The sequence below is a fragment of the Botrytis fragariae genome (assembly GCF_013461495.1).
Source record: "Botrytis fragariae strain BVB16 chromosome Unknown tig00000012, whole genome shotgun sequence".
NCBI lineage: Eukaryota > Fungi > Ascomycota > Leotiomycetes > Helotiales > Sclerotiniaceae > Botrytis > Botrytis fragariae.
The window spans coordinates 2,072,683-2,098,316 of NW_023500989.1; the positions used below are offsets into that span (position 1 = coordinate 2,072,683).

General features: G+C 43.0%; 9 protein-coding genes across 9 annotated transcripts; 6 read left to right on the forward strand and 3 right to left on the reverse strand.

The window, feature by feature from the left end:
- Positions 1-1,651: 1,651 nt before the first annotated feature.
- On the forward strand, positions 1,652-5,303 carry Bfra_002864 (putative rhomboid protein 2 protein; the record flags this gene model as incomplete). The annotated part of the gene is made up of 7 exons (XM_037333277.1): positions 1,652-1,832; positions 1,908-2,045; positions 2,102-2,183; positions 2,240-2,427; positions 3,270-3,513; positions 3,568-4,684; positions 4,743-5,303. The coding sequence occupies 7 exons, from the start codon at positions 1,652-1,654 to the stop codon at positions 5,301-5,303; spliced, it is 2,511 nt and encodes an 836-aa protein (XP_037195405.1).
- Positions 5,304-5,540: 237 nt separating this feature from the next.
- Bfra_002865 (putative proteasome regulatory particle subunit protein) lies at positions 5,541-6,733 on the reverse strand (the record flags this gene model as incomplete). The annotated part of the gene is made up of 2 exons (XM_037333278.1): positions 5,541-6,415; positions 6,466-6,733. 2 exons carry the CDS (start codon positions 6,731-6,733, stop codon positions 5,541-5,543), a joined length of 1,143 nt encoding a protein of 380 aa, XP_037195406.1.
- A 334-nt stretch (positions 6,734-7,067) lies between these two features.
- Positions 7,068-8,678, forward strand: Bfra_002866 (putative nadh-ubiquinone oxidoreductase 39 kda protein; the record flags this gene model as incomplete). Its single annotated transcript, XM_037333279.1, has 9 exons — positions 7,068-7,219; positions 7,283-7,296; positions 7,357-7,419; positions 7,477-7,571; positions 7,627-7,718; positions 7,767-7,908; positions 7,967-8,125; positions 8,177-8,512; positions 8,566-8,678. 9 exons carry the CDS (start codon positions 7,068-7,070, stop codon positions 8,662-8,664), a joined length of 1,152 nt encoding a protein of 383 aa, XP_037195407.1. The 3' UTR covers positions 8,665-8,678.
- Positions 8,679-8,979: 301 nt separating this feature from the next.
- Positions 8,980-10,078, forward strand: Bfra_002867 (putative n-6 adenine-specific dna methyltransferase 2 protein; the record flags this gene model as incomplete). The annotated part of the gene is made up of 7 exons (XM_037333280.1): positions 8,980-9,008; positions 9,063-9,228; positions 9,280-9,396; positions 9,453-9,567; positions 9,629-9,700; positions 9,759-9,903; positions 9,955-10,078. 7 exons carry the CDS (start codon positions 8,980-8,982, stop codon positions 10,076-10,078), a joined length of 768 nt encoding a protein of 255 aa, XP_037195408.1.
- Positions 10,079-10,132: 54 nt separating this feature from the next.
- Bfra_002868 (putative metallo-beta-lactamase superfamily protein) lies at positions 10,133-11,355 on the reverse strand (the record flags this gene model as incomplete). Its single annotated transcript, XM_037333281.1, has 4 exons — positions 10,133-10,763; positions 10,820-10,990; positions 11,053-11,281; positions 11,346-11,355. 4 exons carry the CDS (start codon positions 11,353-11,355, stop codon positions 10,133-10,135), a joined length of 1,041 nt encoding a protein of 346 aa, XP_037195409.1.
- Positions 11,356-11,892: 537 nt separating this feature from the next.
- On the forward strand, positions 11,893-13,938 carry Bfra_002869 (putative ubiquitin carboxyl-terminal hydrolase protein; the record flags this gene model as incomplete). Its single annotated transcript, XM_037333282.1, has 6 exons — positions 11,893-11,980; positions 12,048-12,287; positions 12,344-12,454; positions 12,669-13,468; positions 13,530-13,719; positions 13,802-13,938. 6 exons carry the CDS (start codon positions 11,893-11,895, stop codon positions 13,936-13,938), a joined length of 1,566 nt encoding a protein of 521 aa, XP_037195410.1.
- A 3,907-nt stretch (positions 13,939-17,845) lies between these two features.
- Bfra_002870 (putative integral membrane protein) lies at positions 17,846-20,105 on the forward strand (the record flags this gene model as incomplete). Its single annotated transcript, XM_037333283.1, has 5 exons — positions 17,846-18,122; positions 18,173-18,789; positions 18,849-19,151; positions 19,199-19,573; positions 19,625-20,105. The coding sequence occupies 5 exons, from the start codon at positions 17,846-17,848 to the stop codon at positions 19,811-19,813; spliced, it is 1,761 nt and encodes a 586-aa protein (XP_037195411.1). The 3' UTR covers positions 19,814-20,105.
- Positions 20,106-21,312: 1,207 nt separating this feature from the next.
- Bfra_002871 (putative heterokaryon incompatibility protein) lies at positions 21,313-23,703 on the reverse strand (the record flags this gene model as incomplete). The annotated part of the gene is made up of 2 exons (XM_037333284.1): positions 21,313-23,226; positions 23,341-23,703. The coding sequence occupies 2 exons, from the start codon at positions 23,701-23,703 to the stop codon at positions 21,313-21,315; spliced, it is 2,277 nt and encodes a 758-aa protein (XP_037195412.1).
- Positions 23,704-24,610: 907 nt separating this feature from the next.
- Bfra_002872 (putative ran-interacting mog1 protein) lies at positions 24,611-25,437 on the forward strand (the record flags this gene model as incomplete). The annotated part of the gene is made up of 3 exons (XM_037333285.1): positions 24,611-24,687; positions 24,804-25,019; positions 25,140-25,437. 3 exons carry the CDS (start codon positions 24,611-24,613, stop codon positions 25,435-25,437), a joined length of 591 nt encoding a protein of 196 aa, XP_037195413.1.
- Positions 25,438-25,634: the final 197 nt, after the last annotated feature.

Sequence of the window (25,634 nt, forward strand, 5' to 3'; positions counted from 1 at the left end):
AATTAAATTATGGAGAAATAGGGTTTCAAGGACGAGAGCGCATTGTTTAAGTAGTAGTCTCTTCAATCTTTTGACTCGCATTAGAACTAAGTATGTATTGTGTGTGATGAATGTGAATACGTAGCTGTAATATGTAAACCAGTTCCAACGACGACGACGACGAGTATCTTCAGTAACGCCTGACCGACAAGGTAAAATCGCGCGCTACGCCTTGCAGCCAATATGGATTCATCTGGATCTGCTCCGTTATAGTGTTCGGATTCCACTCAATAGCTTAGCTTCCTATTTATCTCGTAAATCCATGCAATTTGATCCTTTTCCGCTTCCATTGAACCCTGGTCTGGATTCCGGGAGATTGTGTTGTTGTGTATGTAGAGAGTATCCTTTGCTTAACTGAGGTAGATGTCAGATGAGTTTGTGGTTAGCAATTCTAGCTACTGTTTGAGCTTCTCGATGAGGTCCGCTAATTATGTTGAAGATGTGTAGTAGGGAGTGGTGTGAGAGAATATAGTTGACCGCAACGATCATGTTCTGCAGTGCGTACTTCAACAATACTACTGGGTATTGTAGGGTGGACTGTTGCTATACTATGAAATGTAGATTCTCTGGGAGCCTGGCTCGACACGAACATTTTCAAGACTCATGCGCTGTAACCCTTAGGAGTCCTGGATTTGGTTATTGATATTTTGAGGCAATCAAATGTTCATTAACACGAAGAGGCATCGATTAATGTAATTTTTATTTTTGGATGCTATAGTTCTTGGAAGAATCTACGAAGAATGAAGTCATTGGGCTAATGACTATTTAAGCGTATTAATTAAAGCATCTATAGTGACGGATGGTCTTGTTTCAACTGGCGAGTACGAAGAAGGGGTACATATATATATAGACACAGAGATCAAGCCTTGTATTTTGTACAGTCTACTAGAACAATACTCAATCAACAACTAACGCATATCCCGAACGACTCGGGGGGGTTACCGAGAACAAACGGACAATACTCCTGGTGAGTTCAATGTATGAGCGTCCACAACTCACCGGGGAACAAATACACCTCACGATGAACATTTGACCATCAGAATTGACTTTAAATTCCGGCATACTTGAGCTAGCGCAGTACTAAAGAACCACCCAAATCAACCCAGCAAGATTACTACCACTTCTAGGTTCATTCATCATATTTGAAGACTTCTTCAAAGTCGGCTCTTTCTAATGGAAATCCGTTCGCCTGTTTGTATGAAATTCTATCAGCCTTGTCTCTCCCCTACATCCTCGAAAGGAACATTTTAAGCCTAATATAGTGCTCAAGATGTGAGAAAATCTCCTATGAAACTTGTGTGAAAAAAGTAACATGCTTCTTTTAGTGTTTACTGTGTAAGAAGCATTCAGTCCTTTGGTTGTTCAAACAAGTAAAAGTCCATGCTTTGACAAGGCGCGTGGAAGCTCAGCCTCGCGGTAAGGTTAGCGAAAAGTACAAGACAATTTCGAAAGATGCTGGATTGCTCAACATAACACTCAGCGCATCGATTTTCGAACGATGCTGCAAGACCCTTTCAAGCCTTCAAGAAGTGATACCTAAGTCGTTGAATATTCAAAACTTGCCATAAAATCTTCCCAAAGGCGACGCAACCGGAATCCCGCAACATCCACGATGGCGATTACTTTACCCCAATTTGGCGCAACTCGTCTACGATCATATATCCTCCGCTTGCCTTTATTCACGAGATGTATAATAGCAATTATATTCATATTATGGCTCGTCAGTCTGCAGCCAGCTTGGGACCTCCAGAAATGGGGTGGCTTGTACCCGAATGAGATTGGGTTACAGTCAAGTAAATTTACCATCTCTATACAGCACGCAAATGATTCCCATGGAACGTAAAGCTAACATAGCGTTATCACTATAGTGTATCGCACAAATACCTTCCCATTGATACATATGGGGTTCCTACATATGATAATGAGCACCATTGCTCTAACCCCATTGTTGGAGAGATTTGAGGCGGAATATGGGACATTGACTACGTTGGCATTATTCATGGGCCGTAGGTATCCCTCGATGCAATGGATGCGAGAGAACTAGAGCTAATGGATATTGTAGCTCTGTCGACGATTCCTGCATTAATATATACATTCGTGGAAAGGGGAATCTTCCACATGAACACAGGAGTGATGGGTGCCAGGTGAGAAAAATATCCTTCCTCTTCAGCTCAGAGAGTCTTGCTAACAAAGAACCTAGCATTTGGGTTTTTACTCTACTTGCAATGGAAGCGATCAAGACATACAAAACAAACCCAAATTTTGTATTGGGAACAGTACACATTCCAACATGGACTACACCAATTATCCTTACACTATTCATATCATTCTTGGTACCACATACTAGCTTCCTTGGGCATCTTTGCGGGCTTGTGTTTGGTTACGGATGTAAGTGCTCTTCTATCTTATGATTCGGTCCACTAGCTAACTTTTATAGGGGGCCTGGGCTATCTCAAATTCTTAGCTCCACCAGAGAAGATACTTAGATGGATTGAGGGCAAAATGAATCTCTTGGGACGATTACCGCATTACGTTTCGGTTGACCAAAAAACCTTTGGGAGATATGGACTATTACCTACTACCAACAATCCTATTATCTCACCGGAAACAAATATTGCGCTAGGATTTCCTGGCCAAGCACAGCGATTGGGACCTTAGAACATTGTACTTACCAGTCAATGATTTCCCTTCTCTCTGTACAAAGACTACGCATGATACGGAGTTCGGATATTCTGGGAGCGATCATGCTATGAAGTAAAAATGGTGGAAATGGCATATGACACACGGCTTCGGTTTCTACTTTAACATCAGTGGTAGAACAACCGCTGGTAGCTTAAGGAAGTATGGATAAATTTATAATTGTAAGCTTTTTAATGACAACTATATAACTAGATGAAGCTATTTGACGTCCGCCACGTTGTAGGTACATTTATTCATTTGGTACATGATTTTTGTGAACTTTAATGAAATAAAAGTAACTTAATTGTCTTATGCTATTGTGAACATACAAGTATGGGAAATCCAAGATCTGTCGCGTAGGCTCCTGATCTCGCGTCTTCGGAACCTCGCCTCAATTCCGGGCATTCTGACGAGGCTGACAACCCACCCAAGCTTCAAGCTCCCAATGTGAGCAAAACCAACGCTCCTGATTTTGTGAGGACTTCTTCTAGCCATGGGGCTACTATGTAAGTGTTCCGGTTCATTGTGACCAATTGTTCTAACGATAAAAGCATCTACCATCTTGCGACATGCGCCGGTTCGAAAATTACCACCATATCTATCCTTTCTTTGCATAGCCATTGGTGTTGCATGGCTGTTACTTCTGCCATTAAACGATTATTCGAGGAATACTTATGTTTCGGAGAATGCACTGTTGCCAGGCCAGGTCCATACATATTTTGCGGGAAGTGATCAGAACATTTTTCGTGGATACAAGAGGGAGGTTGATGCTTTGGGGGAGAGCAGTAATGTTGAGTATGTGCGAAGTTGTGGAAGAAGTTGGAGAATATAGCTGACTTTGCTATGCAGAGTGAATGATAAGCTCGAGGAATTCTTCAAGGCTACAGGACTCAAGGTTGCGAGACAAAAGTATGAATACAAATCCGCGGGTGAAGTTTACAGAGGAGAGAATGTGTATGCGATCTTACACGCACCACGAGGTGATGCCACGGAAGCAATTGTGTTGGTAGGGGCTTGGAGAAACATTGACGGGGAGTTGAATCGCAGTGGTGTTGCTTTGGTTCTCACTCTGGCGAGATATTTCAATCGGTGGTCTTTGTGGTCCAAGGATATCATATTCCTGATTACAGCAGATAGTAAAGCTGGTCCTCAGGCTTGGGTTGATGCCTATCACGATACACACGAGTCGCCCGCTATCGATTCATTGCCCGTCAAAAGCGGAGCTCTTCAAGGAGCTGTTGTCATCGACTATCCTTTTGATCACCGCTTTGAATCGATTCATATTGTCTACGATGGAATCAACGGACAACTTCCCAATCTCGATCTCTTCAATACCGTAGTCTCAATTGCTAGCGGTCAAATGGGCATTAGAGTCTCACTCCAGAAAATGTGGCAGCACAGCGATAGCTACCAAGATCGACTCAAGACTATGTTACGTGGTATGATAAATCAAGGATTAGGTCATGCTTCTGGGCCTCATAGTAGTTTCATTCCATATCATGTGGATGCGATCACACTTCAACCATTTGGAAACGGCTGGCAAGACGAAATGGCCATGGGGAGAGTAATCGAAAGTACTTTTCGAAGTTTGAATAATTTATTGGAACATCTCCATCAAAGTTTCTTCTTCTATTTACTTATGCAAGCTAATCGCTTCGTGAGTATTGGTACATATCTTCCAAGTGCCATGTTAGTGGCTACAAACTTCACTATTATGGCTATCTTCCTATGGGTGAAAAGTGGTTGGCCCAGTCCCACCAAGACAGAATCTGTGTTGTCGACGGAAAAAGGAGAGAAGGAGAAAGCTCCATTGGTGATTGTAGAAGCCGGCGGTTCAAAAGCCCTTATCCCACAAAAGGATCTTCAAACGCGCGAACGCAAGCTTGCACTTCCTCTCGCTGTTGTAGCCGGATGTCAGTTCTTGGGGCTTGTTCCCCTTTATATTTTCAACCATACTTCTAAAGTCGTATGTCTCTCTCCAAATACAAACCGAAAAAGAAAATCAAAGCTAACATACAATTCAGAATCTCCCCGTAGTCTTTTTCATCTTCCTAATCCTCAACACCTTCCTTCCCCTAGCCCTTTCCATCCTTCTTCATTCCCCCTATTGCACAACCCCTACCCCCCACCAACTATCCCTCATCCAATCCTTCTCTCTCCTTCTCCTAGGCATGTACCTCTCTTCCCTCGCTACCCTCAATTTCTCCCTCTCAATCCTCATCGGTATCCTATCTTCCCCCTTGTCATACATTCGTCCACTGGGTCATAGACCCATTATCGCTTCTATACTTGTTATTTTGTTAGGTGTTCTTGCGCCTTCAACTGTATTGCTTGCTGGTGCGAAATATTGGGGTTTGGATGTGGGAGATGTTTTGGTTGAAGCGGCGTTCGGATGGGATGTTGGAGGTATGACGACACAGGTTGTGGTTTGGTGTGTTTGGTGGCCCGCGTGGGTTGTGGGTGGGATGTTGCTTTGGGGAAAGCCCAGAGCGGAGGAGGAAGAGATGGAGAGTTTGGATAAGGTTGCGAATGGGGCAGAAGGGAAAGTGGAAGTGGAAGTAGCCAATGGAGCGGAAAAGAAATAAGGTTGCTTGTTGATTGCACAACTTCTAGATAGAATGGATGCAGCCACGCATAGCCATCAGTAAACATGCAGTTATAAAACAGAAGGGTATTGTTCTCATATGTCATTTCATTCTTTCGCGATGCAAATACAACTAACCCCAGGCATGCATGCAAGAGAGGGAATATCTATTTTACAGTCCGATGTGAAGCCTAAGACGCCATTCTTGCCTTTTCATTCACGATTATGATGCTGAGCCTCATGCTGCCCACACGTCCTGACCCTTGGACTCGATCCAGTTGCCCAGTGAGTTGACACTGGAATCCCATTCCTCTAGTCGTGTACGCATACCCTCGATTTGACCCATGTCCAACACCTTAGGCTGTACCCAGTTAATACGCGCGATTTCATCAACTTGATCGATGCTTCCTCGTAACAACCCTAAACTCAAAGCCTTCATAATTAAATGCTCAATTTCGTCCGGGCGAACTTTAGTTTCTTCGGAGATCGTGCGGAAGGTCATGGCACGGTCATGAGGAGGGCGGCGGAAAACGGCTTCGGTGAGGGCAGCGAGGTAAATCTTTTGTTTGAGTCCATCGCGGTGTTGTGCGAGTAGGGGGTTAGAGGAGATGTGACCGGAGAGAACATCGTAGGCAGCAAGGTCACCACGGTTGAAAGCGAAAAGAAGATCTCGGAGCCAGGCGTCGTCCTTAACGAGGGTATCGAGGATGGGGTGAAGAAGAAGTTCACCAAAGTTATAGATAGTATCGGATACAAGAGCTGCGATGCTCAGATCGTAGGCTCGACTTTTGCGCTCAGATGGGGTGAGGTCGTTAAGGTCGATACAAGCTAGGTATAGCAGAGCGTTTTTGTAATATGATGCGAACTCCAATTTGGATTGATAGTACTCTGCATTAACCCGGTAGAATGCAGCATGTACGATCGTCTCCACAGAGTCAAACCCATCTAATATCTTCTCTGACTTATCCAAATCTTTTCTTGCCCCATCCTGATCTTGTAATTCTAATTTGACGGTGGCTACAGCCACTGTTGCGTAGACGTATGCATCTTGGGAATTGGGATTATCGACTTTCTTTGCTACTGCCTCTAGGAATGACAGGCGCTCTGAACCATCTAGTATTGAGTCAGCAGTTGTTTTGGTCTCTTCGATAGTGTCTTATTACCTTTACACTGTGAAGCAGCGCTTAAAGCAAGAGTAACAAGCTTCAACTGATTGATCTTATCGGCGAATGTGAGGATGAATGTCTTATATATTGGTAATCGTTGGGAAGCGCTTTCTTTGTGATTGAAAAACTCAACGAGGGTATCTGTCAGTTGATGCCACAGCTTCTTTTCCCAGAGATCTTCGAAGGATAAGAAAAGGTGTTGAAGGTCTGCTGGCGCAGCATCACGTTGCTCTCCGAGAAAGTCGGGGATTGTGTCGACATTCATGATGATTGAATGAGAGGTGGATTGAATTATAATTGGTTTTATCCGGATGCCCTGTATCCACTTATACGCCGTTCAAAATAAATAAAAGTCGGATTCTTTGGGTATCTTTTTGTGTTTGTAAATGTTAGAAATTGAAGCTGTTTGGTTGGGGTTTTGATATTAAGGCGAGGCAACGAGAGAGCTGCGCAAGGTCGGGCCTAACCTTATGTAGACTAGTGTACTCCACGGCTGGACTCCCGCGAGGTCAATCTACAACTTCAACATCAAGTCAAATTGAACCCTGCCAACTGCCTTTGCGTCTGCGATTCAATTGATTTGTACCCCAGTCGCAAAAATGCAGAAATCCTGCAGTCCATCGACTCTTAACAGTCTGCGGACTGCTGTACGATCGAAAAGAGGAATTGAAAATGTACCTTTGAGCAGGAAGTTATCTGATGTCACTATCACAAGGACCGGAAAGCCCATTATTCGTACCCAGGGTGGCAGGTAAGCACTCTGAGATTGGCTCTGAACTTCCAAAGATCTTCTTGCTAATGTGTAGTACTACAGATCATCTCTCGGAGGTATATCTGCTCCCAAAATAGCAAATCCACCATCAACATAAGCCTAATTTGATACTATAGGGCATACCGCAACCGTTTTCGGTGCGACTGGATTCCTCGGACGTTATATTGTGAATAGACTCGGTACGCGAATATTTGTTTATAATGCAAGAAACTTGGGCTGATGTGAGAGTGGTTTAGCAAGACAAGGATGTACAGTTATTGTCCCTTTCCGGGAGGAAATGGCCAAACGACATTTGAAGGTTTCCGGTGATTTGGGTAGAGTCATTTTCATGGTATGGCAGAAAACCTGCGGACAGTATTTGGGTCACCTTGACTTACTTCGGGTAGGAATACGATTTGAGAAACACACAATCTTTGGAGGAGAGTGTTAGGCACTCGGATGTTGTCTACAATCTTGTTGGACGCAACTATCCCACTAAGTATGCTCCAAAGAAGACCATCTAGAGAAAAATACTCATTAGTATCAGGAACTTCGATCTCGAGGATGTACATGTTGAAGGAGCGGAGCGAATTGCCGATGCTGTTGCCAAATACGACGTGGATAGATTCATCCATGTCTCTTCCTACAACGCAGACCCTAATTCACCCTCCGAGTTCTATAGAACCAAGGTATATAGCCCAATTCTTTCAAACATTGGTTCATACGACTGACAAGCATATTTATTAGGCAAGAGGTGAGGAAGTTGTACGCAGTATATTCCCAGAAACTACAATTGTGAGACCTGCTCCATTGTTTGGTTTCGAGGATCGTCTTCTTCACAAGCTTGCTGGATTCACCAACGTCCTTACATCCAACCACATGCAAGAGCGCTACTGGCCAGTTCACGTATGTTTTAAATTCTTTAATTGCATGACTTCCTACTAACAATCTCTTCAGGCACCCGACGTAGGCCAAGCACTTGAAAAAATGCTTCAAGATGATAGTACTGCATCGCAAACATATGAGCTTTATGGCCCCAAGAATTACTCAACAGCAGAAATCGCTGCTTTGGTAGATAAAGAAATCAATAACCATCGTCGACACATCAATTTACCAAAGAAAATCCTTAAGCCAGTCGCCGGGGTTTTGAACAAAGCTCTCTGGTGGCCTGTCATCTCTGCTGATGAAATTGAGCGAGAATTCATTGATCAAAAGATCGATCCTTCCGCAAAAACATTCCAAGACCTTGGAATTGAGCCAGCAGAGCTCAGTAGTCTTACTTTCCATTATCTGGTATGCATAATCTTCTACCAAAGTTTCGAGCCAGCAATGCTAATTTTAAATAGTTGGGATATCGAAGTGCAGCATTCTATGACCTGCCACCATCAACAGAACGCGAGAAGAGGGAAGAGAAGAAATATTTGCATGTCCTTGATGACCAGTAGAAGGCTGATTCTGGATATGGAATGTATTCATAATAGCATGCGAATTGTACATATGCCTAGAATATTTGAGAACTTTTCTTGTGTGTGATATCCCAATTCTAAACCACCGTCAAGGATTATAATCTTGTTTGAAAATTAGACGACATAAGAGCACCCCCTTTTCTAGACTTCACAAATTTCGCATATCAATAATTTTTCATCAACTTATTTGAGTAAAATTCAAGATCTCACTCCAGCCCCACATTTTTACCCCTCCAAACCCCGTCCACAATTTTCCACCATCACGTTTCTTGAAAATAATTTCAAGTATCAGCCATGGAGAATACAGAAGATGATGATATGCCGTGAGCTCACTGCGACTGAAGAACACTCGAAAATTCACTAATGTTATAAAATAGCGTTTTGTCGGGCTCCGCGCTTGATGCCTTGAAAGAGTTTTACAAAGACCGAGATGCGCATCAACAGAAATTTGAAGACTTGAAGCAGCGGGCTGAAGATCAGGCTGATGGCGTGCCTTTGACTATGGATGCTTTCGCCGAGGATTGGAATGAATCGCAATTTTGGGTCAGTTCTCTTGGATCTGATTCAGGAGTTTTGGATGCTTATAAGTGATAGTATTCCAATGAGACAGCCACAATCCTCGCCCAGGAACTCCTGAGAGGTGCTGTTTCTGATACGGTTATTGCTGTTGTATCGGCTCCAAGTGTGTTCATACAGTTGAAAAACATTGTTGTAAGTTAAGTTTGTAGTAGAGGAAAACGTGTGATCATGAAGTTAATATCTGGAAGGCAGGGTGGGCGGCGGACGAGAGGCCGACGCTTCATTTATTGGAGTTTGATGAGAGGTTCGGCGTGTTTCCGGAGTTCAACTTTTATGATTTCAATAATCCGTTAAAACTTCCTTGTGAGTTTCAAAGTACCTGTCGATGATGGGGGTGGAATCATTGCTAATGATGGCCCTGTAGCGCATTTGAAAGGATGTGCCGATCGTGTTATTTGTGACCCGCCATTTTTGAGCGAGGAGTGTCAAACAAAAGGTACACAGTCACTCAGCTTCTGGTTATAATACTTAAGATATGACACTGACTTCTCTAGCATCTCTAACTGTTCGATGGCTGTCAAAATCATGGGGTCAAAACGAATCGTTGATGTCGTGGGGACAAGAAGAGGCTCCGCCATCGAAGCTTATCGTTTGTACAGGTGAACGGGTAGGAGATATTGTGAATAAGCTTTATCGACCGTGAGTAGTATCCTTTCTTTTGCTGGTGGCAATTTAGCTCACATAAAACAGACAAGGTATTGCAACCACGACTTTCCTTCCGGTGCACGCGAAGGGGTTGAGTAACGAGTTCTTTTGCTTCGCTAATTTTGAATGCGAACATTGGACGTGGAGAAAGTCAGATGGTGAGAAATAGTGTATTCATAACTAAAGGGTATCTATTCCCCATTACAAAAGAATCAAATACATTTCAAAGAGCGGCTCGTGCCTTCAACTTCCATCTATCTTGCTCCTTGGCCACTCTGTCATCCGAGTGCAACTTATTTAGAATCTGAACAATGCCACCATTCGCTGGTATATGAAGGTTCCCTGGTACATCCTTATATATTATCTTCACGATCTCCATTGAGGTCCACTCATCCGTTTCCTCATCAATGGCAACAGTAACTCCGGGCTTGTTCTTTGCGGACTTCAGCACTTGGATAACCTGGGACTCTCTTTCTTTTCGGTGCCGGATGTACTCTCCAATTCTGCTGGGTCCATCTTCTAATACTGCACCGTGTCCTGGATATGCTTTACCGCTAAAAAGTCCTCTCATTCTTTCAAGACTGTTCAAGTAAGTCACCAAGTCCTCAAACACTGCGGTTCCATGCCCCAACACGTTATCCCCGGTGAACATGACATTCTCTTCTTCCAGTACCAGTGCCATGTGATCGTGTGTATGGCCTGGGGAATGAACTGCACGGAGAGTTGCACCCTCTGTTGCGAAGATCTGGCCATCCTTAATATCTGTTTGTCCCTTGTCTGGACTGTTCTTGTGAATGACAGTTTTCGGCGAGTATTCTAATAAGTGGCCGACTCCTCCCACATGGTCAGGATGCCTAAATTTTTGAATTAGCGACTGTAGATATGGTCTTTAAAGTGAACAAATTCCCACCAGTGTGTGAGAATACAAGACGTAACCGTAGCTTGTTCTTTCTCTAAAGTCTCTTTCAAATTCTGGATCCAACTTTCCTTCCCGTCGCCCGTATCAATCAGCAATCGATTTCTTCCTTTTCCAACAAGATATGTATTCGTCCCTAAAACCTCGTCAGAACAATCAAACTCTCTACCTCATACTATTGTATTAACCTTGCAATGTAAACTATTCGATATCAGCTGACATTGCACAATCCAGCTCTTTCGTTCAAACTCCTCACCTTTCCCGGATTTCCACCAAGGATCCGAATGACAGTAGGACTCAATCGCTCCACTTCCGGCAGTGACACTAGTTGTGTTGCCATTTTCTTGATCGTATTCTTAAGGGATATCATAAATGTAGATAAAGGTTCATTCTTTGATGTCGGAGTAGATGACTCTGGGAATGATGCAATGCCGATAAGCCTCGGTTCATTGATGGCTGTTTGATAAGCATGACTTGGTGTTAATAACCTTGAGCAAAGGACTCGGGTAGATGAGATGACTTGATGGCATTCGATACACTTGTACCAGAATCTAATAGAAAGGAAGTCGATAGATATTATTTATAATAGCTGCATTTTTTAATTTGGTTCTGTATGTATTCCATGGCTTTACGTTGTGGCTTCATACAAAGTACAATAGACAAGGGCAAATATACCTTTTCTAGCCAAGTTACCTATTTAGCTGAGGAAATGGATGTATAGAATTGGGAAGATATACTTACTTTTTGCCTCCTGGGTCCTCTCATGTTATCTAGTATTGTGTGTAGCTAGAAGAAGAGACCGTTTGAGAATACCTGAGTACATTGTAACACGACATACCTATCTAATACCTATTCGAGTACAAGATATTCATATAGGGGACCATAACCCCAGTCCCCGAAAATAGCCTTTCAATATATTGCCACTTAGTGTCTCACCGCCCGGCCGATTTTCCGCAAGGCTTACCATTTAAGCTTCACATTAATTCATTTATAAATGTTCAGAAATCAAAAATCCATCAACGAATTTACGATTTTGTCGCAATTGCAGGAGATCTGCACATATAAAAATGTCGACATCTAGACCAGTAACTCCGGCTTCCCCTCGGTTTATAAAGATTAAATCGCCACAACCTGGAGTTCCTAAATATGGCTGTCGTATGTCTCTCAATCCATTCGTGTCGTATTCTCAGCCTTCTCATCAATTGCTAATATAGCATCATAGAGCATATTCAACAACTATTGAATCCGGCTCATGATGAACGTATGAGAAACACAATTACATATTATAAGAATTGTTTGAGAGTGGTTCTAGATAATACACCAATTGTACCTCAGACGTCTAAGACGCCGAAAGGCCCGCCCCTCACTTCTCTGACGCCAAATTACCTCTGTTTGCAATGTGAACGAACAGCTACGGCTCAGGATCATGTAAAGCATGGCCAGGAGACTTCGCATAGATTCTGTATGTTGGTTTGCAATGTCGATGTTCAAGACCTCGCTAATTAGTGAAATACTCAGATGTTGAATCAAGGACGGGAGCTTTGTTTTGCCAAATGTGCAGTGATTTTGTATGGGATCCTACACTAGAGGAATTGAGAGTGCGCAAAATTGGAACTGGGTCTTTTTCTAGTAAGTCAAACATGAGTTTCATACTATCATCGAGTTTCGTTGTGGTAAGCTTCGATTAGGAGTTCTTTGGCACTAGCTACAGCTCCACGGTGTCTGCATCACAAATACCCAAATATCTCCGTTCTATTTTGCATCATATCATTTATTATCTAGCTTTGCCAGCGGCGTTAATATGTCTTTTCACGCAATATGCTGATTTTGCTTTTCACTTTAGGTCGAAAGCGAAAACATGACGAACTTTTCACAGACGCCACAAAAGAGGACCCAAGATTTATATCCACAAATACAATGTCAGCTCCTTGTAGAGCAAGTGGTGTTAGGGGTATCTACAATATGGGAGCCACCTGTTATATGAATGTTATTCTCCAATCTTTCGTTCATAATCCTCTGCTTCGAAACTTTTACCTCGGAGACGGTCACCAAGCAAGCGAATGCGAACAAAAAAATTGTATGAGTTGCGCTATGGATGACATGTTCCAAGATTTCTATTCGCAAGAAATTACAACAGGATATTCAGCTTCAAATATACTTGCTAGCTTCTGGCTTTCGAAGAGAAAAGCATACGAAGAGTTGGCAAGTAACAAAGAGCAAGACGCTCATGAGTTCTTCCAGTTTCTTACCGAGGAGTTGCACGAAATCAACGGTGGATCACGAGCAAGCGATCCAGAAGATAGCAGCCCAAATCCTAAGCGATCAAAAATGGATCAAGGCTGCAAATGCATTGTCCACCAGACATTTTATGGGAAGCTTCAAAGCACTATCACATGTCAGAATTGCGGAGACGTGAATACATCGGTTGAGTCATTCCTAGATCTAAGTTTAGGTCTTGATGTTATTCAGAAAAAGAGCAAGCTAAAGGCAGCCACTGGCACGATAAGTCTTCAACGTTGTCTAGACGAAGAGTATATTCGACCTGAACGTTGCGAGTATTCATGTAATCAATGTGATACTTCAGAGGCAAAGAAGCAACTCAGTATCAAAAGCCTACCCAACGTATTGTGTATTCAACTTAAGGTAAATATCTCTCTCTTATCACTGATCTACAACAATCAACACAAAATTAACACGAGAATAGCGCTTCAAACAAGACCCCAGAGGTCTGGCCTCAAAGATCGATACCACTGTTACCTTTCCACTTCAATTACATATGCTTCCTTACACCAATCGTGCTCGTGGTGTAGACACGAAGAATAATTTTGAGCTGGCCAGATCATGTACTTATGATTTGCAGAGTGTTGTGGTCCATGTTGGCAATTTGGAAACTGGTGAGCAAGCACTACATTTCCCCTCCCAATCTTTCATTTGAGACGGTGTTGAAGAGTTGGCTAATAAGAAATTCGACAATAGGTCACTACGTATCCTACTCCCGAGTCGGAAACCAGTGGTTTAAGTTCAATGACCATAATGTTACGTTGGCGAGTAAGAGTCAAGTGTTGAATGAACAAGCTTTTCTGCTATTCTACGTTATTCAAAGTCTAGCTTGATGATGTGGTAGGGAGTGAGGGTGGCATAAGTAGAATGCATATCATATATATAATAATAAGAACGAAAGGGCCCGTCGTTATATGAGAGAAGATAGGGGAAGTTCAGAGAGCAGAGTGGAATGTTGGAATATGGTATACACATAAAGTGCTTTGGGTTGGAGCTGGGGATATAAGGTTTTGCATTCAAGGCGTTAACGTTGCGGGTATTGCTTGATGGGATGGGATATGGAGCAGGATTTGGCTGGGGGTGCATAATTGGTGATTCATGGATGATAGAGATTTGAAGGGAGACGGAAAAGAGGGGAGAAATGGGGGTTATAAAAGGTGTTTCTTTATTTCTCAACGGGAAATACTTGTTTATATTACTTACATATACCCATTATACAATACAGAAATTGTATTTTTTCTTTAAAGAGAGAAACAATCTGGATGATTCGATATCCGAAGATCTGTGAATCAGACCGGAACTGTCATGACTCATGGGTAATGAGGTGGATGAAGTGGTACGGGAAATGGTGTGATGGTAATTGAGAAATGGATAGGGTATGGTAGGATAGAATCTGTGTGATATAATATGATGTGATATAAGTTAATTACAGCAGCTGCCTGCGGGGTGAGATGCGATGAGAAGCATGTGATGAGGGGGGGGAGAAGTAGAAATAGATTATCAAAGTCAATTTTTCTTATAGCTAGGGCACGAGGTGCAATGGGTGACTGTTTTTTTTTGTGGTTCTCGGGATGGAGGGGTAGGTGTGTATGACGAGTGCGCTATGTCCGGGACTTTGTATGGGAAGTACCTACCTAGTATGTAGAAGAAATGGAAGGAATAGAAGGTTTCTGGCGGTGTACATGTATGTATGTGGTTGCCATTTTAACCGGCTCGGAATCGGGAGAGATGGGTTGCCAGTGGGATGGAGGATGGAGGATGGAGGGGCTGCTGATGATACACAGGTATACTGCTGGGTGCGATGAGGTGGGGGTTCTGCTGTTGTAAGGTTATCTCGGATTGGTACAGATGGGATAAGGAGGGAAGTGGAATGGTCTGGAGTTTACGCGGATGAAGATTTGTTGGGTATTTTACACGTCTACGATGGATTATATGCCGGAGGGGGAAGGGAAGATTGAGCGATAGTCTGTCTGTTGGTGGCTAATTAGTACTAGGAATTTTTGTATATTTCTCGGATTCCGAAGTATGCCGGGGATGTATTAGCGAGATCTATTATGATCTGATAGATCACAGATGAACTGAGGTATTGAACATGTGATGAAATCGGATCGAAGATGGGATAATAATGAGTGAATGCAGTTTTAAAATGCCGTAGCCAATGACGTGAGGATACGGAGTTTAGGTTAGGAGCAGTGTTTAATATCCGAGATGTATCCTAGTTTGCAGTGTGCGTGTTGTAGTGAGAGCGAGAGGGGTGGAAGCTAGGACCCCCTCTTTTGAAGGATGGGAGAAGCGAGCTGCAGCCTGCACGGTGTGTAGAAGGTTTTAGTGACGGTCTCGGCGTGGAACGGGATGGTCGATGGCGTCAGTCTTGATGAAAGGTGGTTCGTTGTGTTTTTTGTTTGGGTTCTGGGAGGCGTGAAAGATTGGAAGTCGATGTACATTGTAACCTTTGGACGTTGGCGCAGAGGTATGTATACTATGTGGAAGGCTGACGAGTAAGAAACGTGGTGACGGTGTGTGTTTTCTTCGGAGGAGCTTGGTCTGTAAGCATGAATATGTTTCGATAATCAGATGATTATTTTCCAAGTTAGTTACTAGACATCGGTATGACATGGTAGGGGGGGTGTAGGACATGACATGTGTAAGTTGAGCAAAAACGCCTTGTCGGTTTATCTATGGTCGCGATGAATGATAGTTCCGATGTTTCCGTTACCACTTGCATGGTCTGAGGATTGATTCTGTTCCTCGTGCCACGATGCGCGCATGCAAGAAGTCGAAATCGTGATGAGATTTGTCCCACCATGAGTAGGTCTCGAAGAATTTTCACAGGCTGCCAGGTGTTTATTCCTACCTTACTGAAAGAGAAATAGGTGAGGATATTGATGAATCATGAATGAGTCTTCGGGAATGTCGGAGTTGAGTGTCGTTGAAATGGCTCGATTGCTGAAGTAATAAATGTGGAGGTAAGGAACGAAAGAAAACGTGGTGGTTGGATGATCTTCAATGGTAGAGCATGGATAGTAAGCATAAGGTTGCTAGTGGAGGTTACTAGTCATACATGCATGGGTGGAACGGATAGCATTATCCTCGAGCTATCATAATGATCTCAGTCACGAGCGGGGACATGATGTTGGGTTGGAAATTCATGTTATTGGTGAAGAGTTTTCATGTGAGGAGCTTTCTTCTCTTTCCTTTCTCTTTTTGGTGCAGCCTTGTTGTAGACTTGGTGTTTTCATGCGAGGTGCCGGTGGAAAGTATATTATTAATTGTTAATTATCCATTAGTAATTATGAGTCTAAGGACCGGAGTATGGTAAGGTTGGTGTGTCAGCTGTGCTGTCAGATCTTTGATGTTATTGAGATGGTTGAGTCCATGTGCGTTGTGATTGAATTCTTCGATTCTTTGCGGGGAGGACATGTTGTAGCGAGTCTCACATATGAGTTTCGTCTTCATCACGATGATATGCATGGAATTTCGGGTAGAGAATCTTCTGCTGTCTCTTCCTGACAGGATGTGTACCTAGCATGTTTATATGTATATCTTGTCGCGCGGTTGTTTCGTTGCGCGGATGTTGTTCATTTTGAGTGTTGGTGTTCTCCTGTGGATACACTTAATACTTTGATCACCTTGCACGCTACTTGTACAGAGCTTAATGAATACCTAATACTCAGTCTAACGCCCCACGTCATATTCATGCACGCCAAGCCCTATAGCTTTTCTCATGGCTTTCTTACCTAGCTTCGATAACCCACCTTAGCTAGATGCCGAGAATTCTGAATGAAAACAAAGAACAACGAAGACATGCAATGATGTGAGAATTTAGAGAGAACTCATCACAAACAGCTGAGGTCATATTCAGTAATTAGCTATTTACTCTGCTATGTCATGTATAGCCCTTTTGAAGGAGAGAATTAAAATATCAAATGTAATGGAAAAGTCGGATGATATCACCCATTTTAAATGCCGCCGCTTGCGGTAGTTAGCTTATTGCTTCCAAATGTTAGCTTAGTCATCTATCAAATTACATTTGTATACTTAGGTACCTGGCTCATCGGAAAAAATCATATGCAATCTAGAATCCATTTGGAAGCAGCAAGACTCAAGAGCACCCAAGGTAGGTAAGGCCAGGTAAGGTAGTCAATCCACCAAAATTCCAATCTCGATCTTTCGCAAAAACAATGCCGAATATCCAATCCCTAGTCATTTGAAACCTCGTACTAGCTGGCTGACGCCTATGTATATGCACATTGACATTTCAATCCACAGGGCGCGAACTTGCTCAGTGGAGTAAGAAATTCAAAACTTATGGTTCCATTTGATATCGGAAACTACGGAGTCATCACCGTTGGCAAAAAAGCTTTCTTTCCATCGCTTTTACCTCATTCCCATGATTCCATCACGGGAAACCTATTTATTTGTCGTCATTTTGCGGGCAATATTTCTACCTCCTTCCGACTTCTTTACCCGCACATTTTCCTTTTCGGCGTAAAGACAAGACTGTTCTTCTAGAATACCTCTTTCTTTTGTTCCACTATTTTGTTTTCATCAGTATACATATTTGATGAACGCCCGCACTTGTAATTTCTTTTTACCTCATCCTTCACTGTTCCATACACCTTGAGATACCCAGATACCCAGATACCCTTAGATTACTTACATTGTGCTCTTTTTCACACTCAATACCTTTCTTACTATAACACGATCTTACACTACTAGCACAGTACGAAATATAATCAGATGCCTTCACATCTGCGAAAAATCGCATTATGTAGCAGTCTTATATTGCTTGGACTTGCACCTCTAATAGCCGCGCACGGCGATGAAGAACCGGAAATGGATATGAGCATACCAATGAGTTCGGTAGCCACAGCTATTTCTACAGCCACGGTTTCAGCCAGCATCGACACCGTGGTGGCTGAACCTTCTAGTTATTTTCGATATCCTGAACATGGAAGTCTGATGGTAGCTCATATTATACTCATGACCATAGGATGGGTGTTCGTTCTGCCAATATGTGAGTAGTTCGGGAACAGTAAAATGTCTCCAAAATCTGATATATTTTAGGTGTGATGCTCTCCATTTCTCGATCTCGTTTAAGTCTCCCTACACAATTCGCGTTTCTAGCTTTGAACGGTGGTGGTCTCCTCTGCAGTATAATATACAATGCCTCCACTCCGGACCTTTATCCGAATAATTTTCATCATAAATTGGGGTGGTTTCTGATATGGGTAGTCACTGCACAAGCCCTAATAGGGGTCACCAGTGCTTACGCGGGGCGTAGAGGCGAGAAGGAACAGGAGAACTCTGGGTACATTCCGGTTTCGAGAGAAGCAATGGCAGAGCATACCCGTATCCACGAACGACCTAAACCTATTCCCAGATTATCGGATGATAGTGGACAAGGTACTGAGCCAGGTACCGAATCTCTACGAAGCCAATCGATGTCTCTGTCTGGAGATGATGAAAATACTCTAAATGAATCGGAAAATGACGAGTTTGAAAAAGTGGGGTTGATGGAAGGTACGCAGGTGGATCAATACTTGTCGAAACGACTTCCGGGATTACTTACTGCACGTCTCTTGAGAGTAATTCAATTTTCATGTGACGTTGTGGATCGAGTAATTCTTCTCCTGGGTTTTGCTATTCTCACATCTGGTTTCGTCACGTATGGTGGTTTATTTGTAAGTTTTGCTAGCTCCATGAATATATATATATCTTCAGACACTAAATGTCAACGCAGAAAGGAGCAGAAATTTATAGTGGTCTTGCGCACTTCATTAAGGGTTCAGTTTTCTTCTGGTATGGAATCTTAACTCTTGGTCGATGGGCAGGTTGCTTCGCCGAAATTGGTTGGTCCTGGAATATCAAACCTCATGATGAGCGGAGATTTTCTCCAACCGCTGAGTTCGTAGAAAGTTTCCTTATTTTCTTCTATGGCTCCACGAACGTTTTCTTGGAACATCTGGCTGCTTGGGGGAGTGCATGGAGCGCACAAGATCTCGAGCATATTTCGATCACCATTATGTTTATTGGTGGTGGATTGGTGAGTCTTTACGATTATAAATTCCTAAACACTTCTAACTTGTATAGTGCGGCATGCTTATTGAGTCGAAGAAAATTCGCAACCTTTTGAATACCACACTCCAACAATCATCATCTCGAATGTCTCCCTATCATCCAGAAGCCCAAGAACCGAAATCCTATAGGTTTTCGATGAACCCAATCCCCGCTTTAGTCGTCATGCTATTGGGAATGATGATGAGTTCTCACCATCAACATTCCATGGTCTCAACTATGATTCATGGACAATGGGGAACTTTACTTGTGGGTGCAGCATTTGCACGTGCTGCTACTTATGTTGTATTCTACCTTTCACCACCAACTTCGATTCTGCCTGGTAGACCCCCCACGGAAATCATTACAGCTTTCTGTTTGATGGCTGGAGGGTTGATTTTTATGGCTAGTGTATGTCATTCCTTCTCTCGTCTGGATGTACCAGTACTAACAGAATTGTAGAGCAAAGATACAGTCAAGGCAATTGAAATGAATGATCTCGATGCGATGTTTGTTTTTACAGTTTCCATGGGTCTCATCACATTTTTGATGGCTTGGATTATCTTGGTGATTGCAATTAAAGGGTGGGCAGTGAGGAAAGAAAAGAGATGGGGTAAGAGTGTTGGTTGTGATGTCGATGGGACTGCATAGAAATAATGCTGGAGGACAATAATGGATGTGGACAAGGGAAGACGGGAAAGTGGAATAATATATAGATGGGTCATGATATTACGAATGGATGGATGAGAAGATGGGAATGGTAATGCTTATGAGGCGGGGAATGGAGTTATGGCGTCAAGATACCATGGATTGTTTGATCTTTTTGGTTTGGGCTTGGAATCGGGCTTGGAATTGGAATTGGAATTGGAAGTCTTAATTATGGGAAGTGGAAGGAGAGGAGAGATAGATTAATTAAATAATGGGATTGAAGCTTGAGTAGAATGTCTCGTTATTTATGCGCAATCAACATGAGTATAAAAATCGCAATTCTCGTCGGTGATATTGATTTCCTATTTGTATACTCTACTATGAGGATTGAATGCACCTTCGCACGCAAAGCGGCTTCATTTAGGTGTAGACTAAAATCAGGTGTCAGAATAAGGAATAATTGAATGAAAGACCAATTCCAATGCAATTGATGTCGTTTATTTCTTTCACAAACAGCAAACGATTCCATCAAGATCCCTCTTGTTTATAACATCTACGAAACCTGACATATTATCCACACTTCCCCATCCCAGTATTCCTGTGATGAAGTGTTGTGTTGTGTTCTTGTGTTCTTGTGTTCAGCCGAACCCCATCTCCTGACCACTCCCGAACATCACCCGACCACCCGAAGTCCGAGCAGCACCTGCAAATTTTTCTCATATATATATTTCAAAAGCGCAGTTTACAAGTCGGAGTGGGACAAGCTAGCTCAGAATTCATTTCTTGCCTTTTACCAGAGATGACCGTGGCTCATGCCCAAGATACTCCATTCTTCAAATCTTTGTAACACACCTTCTGATTATTCAGAGATATTTATTTTGGATTTTTTGGAGAGGGATGATGGGTAGTGTGCGGAGGGGGATTTTTTGGATGGATGGATGGGGGAGGGTAAGTGGGGAGTTTTTTTTGTGGGGGTGTGGAGACGGATGTTGAGAGGCTCAGAGGGAAGTTCTGAGGTGTGATTTTTGCAGTGTGATTCACGATTTTGTTTCGATGAGAGAGTTTGCTTTGAACTTTTCCAGCAGCCTGAGATTTGTACAATTCATTTCAACTTTTCGCATAAAAAGTATAGGCACGTGTTATCAGTTATTCGAGAAGGAATTCGTAGATGCCAATTGCTGCTTACTTTTCATTTACGGTAGGAGAGAATGTTGATGGATTCAACATTTATTGATTCTGACTACAATTCGATGGGAAAGTGTAAAAGCATCGAATATTTTGCGCTATTTTGATTTAATATATCGATTGCTTTGGTTGGATATAGCAGGTAGAATGATTGTTGTTCAAGAGCTCCTTAAAGCCAAACTGCAATCCCAAAGACATGCTATTGAACGCGATCTAATGAAGGTGGGCTTATGAGCTGAATGTATGAATGGACTGTTGCTCCGGGAATAACTTGATATTGCTAAAATTGACGCTGAATGATAGCATGGAAAAATACCTCAAACTAGTACGATAGTGCGCATCTTCCATGGCAATGAATCGCCATATTCGACGTTTGAAATTTGTGCCAAACCTACTCTCCTAAAAGTGCCTTCTTCTGTACCGGGTTCGACAAGGAGACACATTGTACTGCCATAATGACATTTATCTCGGCGCATCCGTCCGCAAGATCTGACTGTAGAATCGCTGATACTTGCAATCCGTACTATGATGAGATTGTTGGAATTGCGCTGTATGGTAGAGAGCCTCTGTACTACATGCTTTAAATCGCGTGTCACAAGATGACAATTCGCGAATGCTATATTCGGTGATGAACCTTGAGCTGGTTTTTGGGAGAACGGTACAGCGTGAGTTTTCCATTTTTCCACAAGACTATAGAAGAAATGGATACAAGGAGATACCCAGCGAAGAACACCTTTTGCCTTTGGCTGCAAAGCACTGACTTGTGGTGGTGGTGAGAGTAATGGTTGTGAAGGCCAGTATATGATATCCAACGGTTCTACATCAAACTTTAGCAGAATTTCCCTTCTCCTAGCGATTGATGGTAACACAGTGGCTGGGGTCGCTATAGCCACATCATTTAACAATCCCCACTGACTTAAATGAAGACAATGGGTATGAAGTGTGAGCTTCGCAGTTAGAAGGTGTCCGTTGGGAATTCCATTAACAGTTATGATCTCACAGCTGGATATATTGGCTTTAAATTTTGAGCTATCGAGTTTCCAACCGCCGACTGGATAAAAGCCATGGTCATAAGAATCATTGTAGTGGCTGATGTCGAGGCTGGCCCAGCTCCATGAAGGTGCAATATATGCTGCTGGGATGTTTACTCGCCCAGTGATTCTCCAGAGAAGGCCAGCATGGGCGTCTTCGGCCCATATACCTACCCAATAAGTAAATCCGGACTGTGCTTCAATTTCTTGTACTAATCCAGCCAACGCAAAAAGTCTATCAGTCTCAAAAGTAAGAGCACGAGCCGCATAGTCATTGACTAAACTGTACCACCGCTGCTGTATGTTGAGTAACCGAGCATAGGGGGGACCAAAATTGTCATATATATACTCTTCCCCATGAATTGGAGTCAAGAAAAATCTTTTGGCGTCCATACCATGCCACGGTCTATCGCTTGACGACAATATTTCCGGATTCACATTCGATTCTGAGAGTTTCTGAAACTGGCAATTCCAGACAAGTTGTTCATGATTGTAGTGTAGAGCGCGTGGAGAGAGAACGTGTTCTTGAAGCGTCCATCCTCTAGTAGCGAGAATGGGTCGACGCCGACCGGGATATGCAGACCGGGGATGGAGATCTGCTTGAAGATAGATTGTACAAGACCCTGCGCGTCGCCAGTGAGCTAACGGCATGGAAATAGAGACCTTTGCCCTTTGTGTACGTAAAATGCGCAGAAATCCAATTTTGTCAGAAGATGCGTCATCGGCAGCAATACAAAAATCACAATGTTTGTAGTAATCTCGCATGCGACTTGACTCGGATAGCCAATCTGCCTGGGCAGCAACATCGGAACCTTGGAGAATGCAAATCGAATCAATCCATAGATACTTTAATCCCATACACCTCGTGACTTTAATGGCATCTTTCAGTGTGGGCGGAAGCTCTTGCATAGATATAGAACGTATTCTGCGATCTAAATTTGCGACATTAGTTACATAGCCACCAACCTGACCCCAGCAATGGCTTAAGGTAGCCCAGTTGCCCATCTCGCCATCTTCACTAATATGTAAGTGTGGTGTGCCCAAATAATTGCCAGATCCAACGTCAATGACGCGAGAAGGTAATAAAGCAGCCCGTTTGCTCGGACATGAATTTTTGTGGTTGCGATGACAATCCCGAAGCCATGTTCGTGCCGTTTCAAAAGATTCCGACGAAAACGGGTTGTAGGGATAGGCCGCCCACTAACAATATTCAATGCGGCAGCCGGAGATTCTATGTATACATATGTTAAATCCAAAATTCGAGCTATGTCGGGCTACACCTGTGCGCGTACCTTTCTCACAGAAAATACGAACGACAGAACAAAATACATGTCCGGCAGAGCCCTCGTTCTTATAATACGTCCACTCAAACCAAATTTCAGCAATTCCCTTAGTGAACACATCTTTTGTTTGACTTATCGGCTTAGAGTAATACCCTGGTCCGCAACTTATCGTCAAGTTACGCTTTCTGGATCTTGCGGCATCGGTGGATACTCTGCGTGCACCCTCTTTTACCTCGATGCACAATTCACAGTCCTCTTGCGCTGACTCTATAAGTTTTTTGTAATTGGTATGATGTTGAAATTCCGGCTTTGCTGTCAACGGAGCAGAGGCGTACTGCAACCACCGATAACATAAGTCTCCGAAGTCAATCGATTTGCAGACTTTGCAAAGCATGATGAGACAATGATGAGAATTCAGTTTATTAGTTGAAATTGAAAATTGGGCATGATTTAGTTTGAGTTATACCATTCTTCTTTACAATGTGCCACATCACATACACTAGTATATCATAAGAACGCTGCAGATGCATGTCAGAAAGTAGGGTACGATAAGCCTGATAACTCCAGCCTGGGGTTGGGTAGAAGGGAGAACGCAACGAATGACGGCGTGTTCTGGATGATTGCAATGAAGCATGTGGTATCTACGCCTCAAAGATCTGTTGATTGTGAAATATACTTGAAGGTGATATGATGTCTTGAGTACATATTCCGTGATATAATGTTAACAACGAAGGAAATAGATATTACGCTTCACAGATGAAGTTATGTGTTGAGGACCTGCCACTGCCCGAGTTGGCACTTGTTCGACTTGAAGTTTTGAAAGATAGCATTGTTTTGAAGTCTTTGGCTGAATTTTGTGAGCGTTGGTGTGTAAGAGATGCAATGAAAACCAGAGGGAAAGACTTATTAGTTAGAAAGTGCCTGCTCACAAGCCTACTCGGCCGCTAAAAGTTGCCCAAGTGGGGATAGGGCAATTATAGCCGATCGTCAAGACCATCAAAGTTTACTCATATATCTCTCCTTTCATCTCATATTCGCACTTGGCACTCTATTACACTTCACCCCATTCCTCTGACTCAAAATTATAAAGCGAAAATTAATATCCAAGAGAAGCATCGGGCAGATATTGGTGGTTTCTTCAATCTTCCATCTTCCCTGTTCCTCATCAAGCGAATCATCAAACAAGTGACGTCCTACCCTGCCATCCCAAACTGCAGCCCTACCAACACAACATATCAAAAGCAACAACCCCATCACATCACCCTCACGCTCATACGATACCGAAATATAAATCATCAAACATGACTACATATTCTTCCACTCCACTCTTCGGCGGCGCCCTCATAGTCGACCTTCCATCTGCATTCGCCGACGTCAGGTAAGCCTTTCAAGAAAAAACCAACCAACATCAAAACACATGCAGAGCCCCACATCCACTCCTGACGAAAACTCAAAACCATCACGATCAGCACCACAGAACTAACAATTCCACAGTACAATAAGACAAGTTCCTGACCATCAAGAAGTCTATTTAGACAAAGATGGTTTTACCAGTATCATATTCGATATCACCGAGCGAGTCGGTACTGCGGGCTCTAGCCCGGCGACCGATGGAGCGGCTATGACGACTCATCTGGAGGATATTGTTGATTCCGATTTGGATACTGTGAAAGTATGGTCGATTACTGATACTAAGTTTTCTAAATTGCCGTATGTACCTCACATTCTTGTTCCTTTCCCATTCCTCTATCCTCTATCTCTCATCATCCCATCTCCACCACATCACATGACCAAGCCTTCATTACCCAACCCAAATCTGACAACTTGCAGCGAAAACACTCCCGCCTACACACTCATCGCCACTCAAACACCACCCCACGATCCCAATTCCCGCGCCTCCGCTCCAGATTTCACAGCCATAGTACTCAATCTTATCCGATTAGAAAGAGAGAGTACAGATATCTTGGTAACAATTAACGTGCCTCATATCAAAGGCGAATATTCAGCCGATGATGTGGATTTGCAATTGGGGAAACAGGGAAAGTTGATTGAGAATGCTGTCGAACATGCAGCTAAGATTTGGGAAACGTTTAAGATCAAGGATTGGGGTCTTTTTGATGAGGTTTAGATGGTGAAAAGGGGGGAGAAGAGAGAGGAACAGATGGAAGGGGATTGAGAGATGGGCGAGAGCGATATGGGATGAAACGGATTGGAGATCGATCTAGTATGGATTTGGCTGGATGCTGAGGATTTGCTATGTTTCACGGGTTGTTTTTCAAATTTCCATTCCCTTTGTCAGGACAGAGCAATGCGTATTTACAGAAT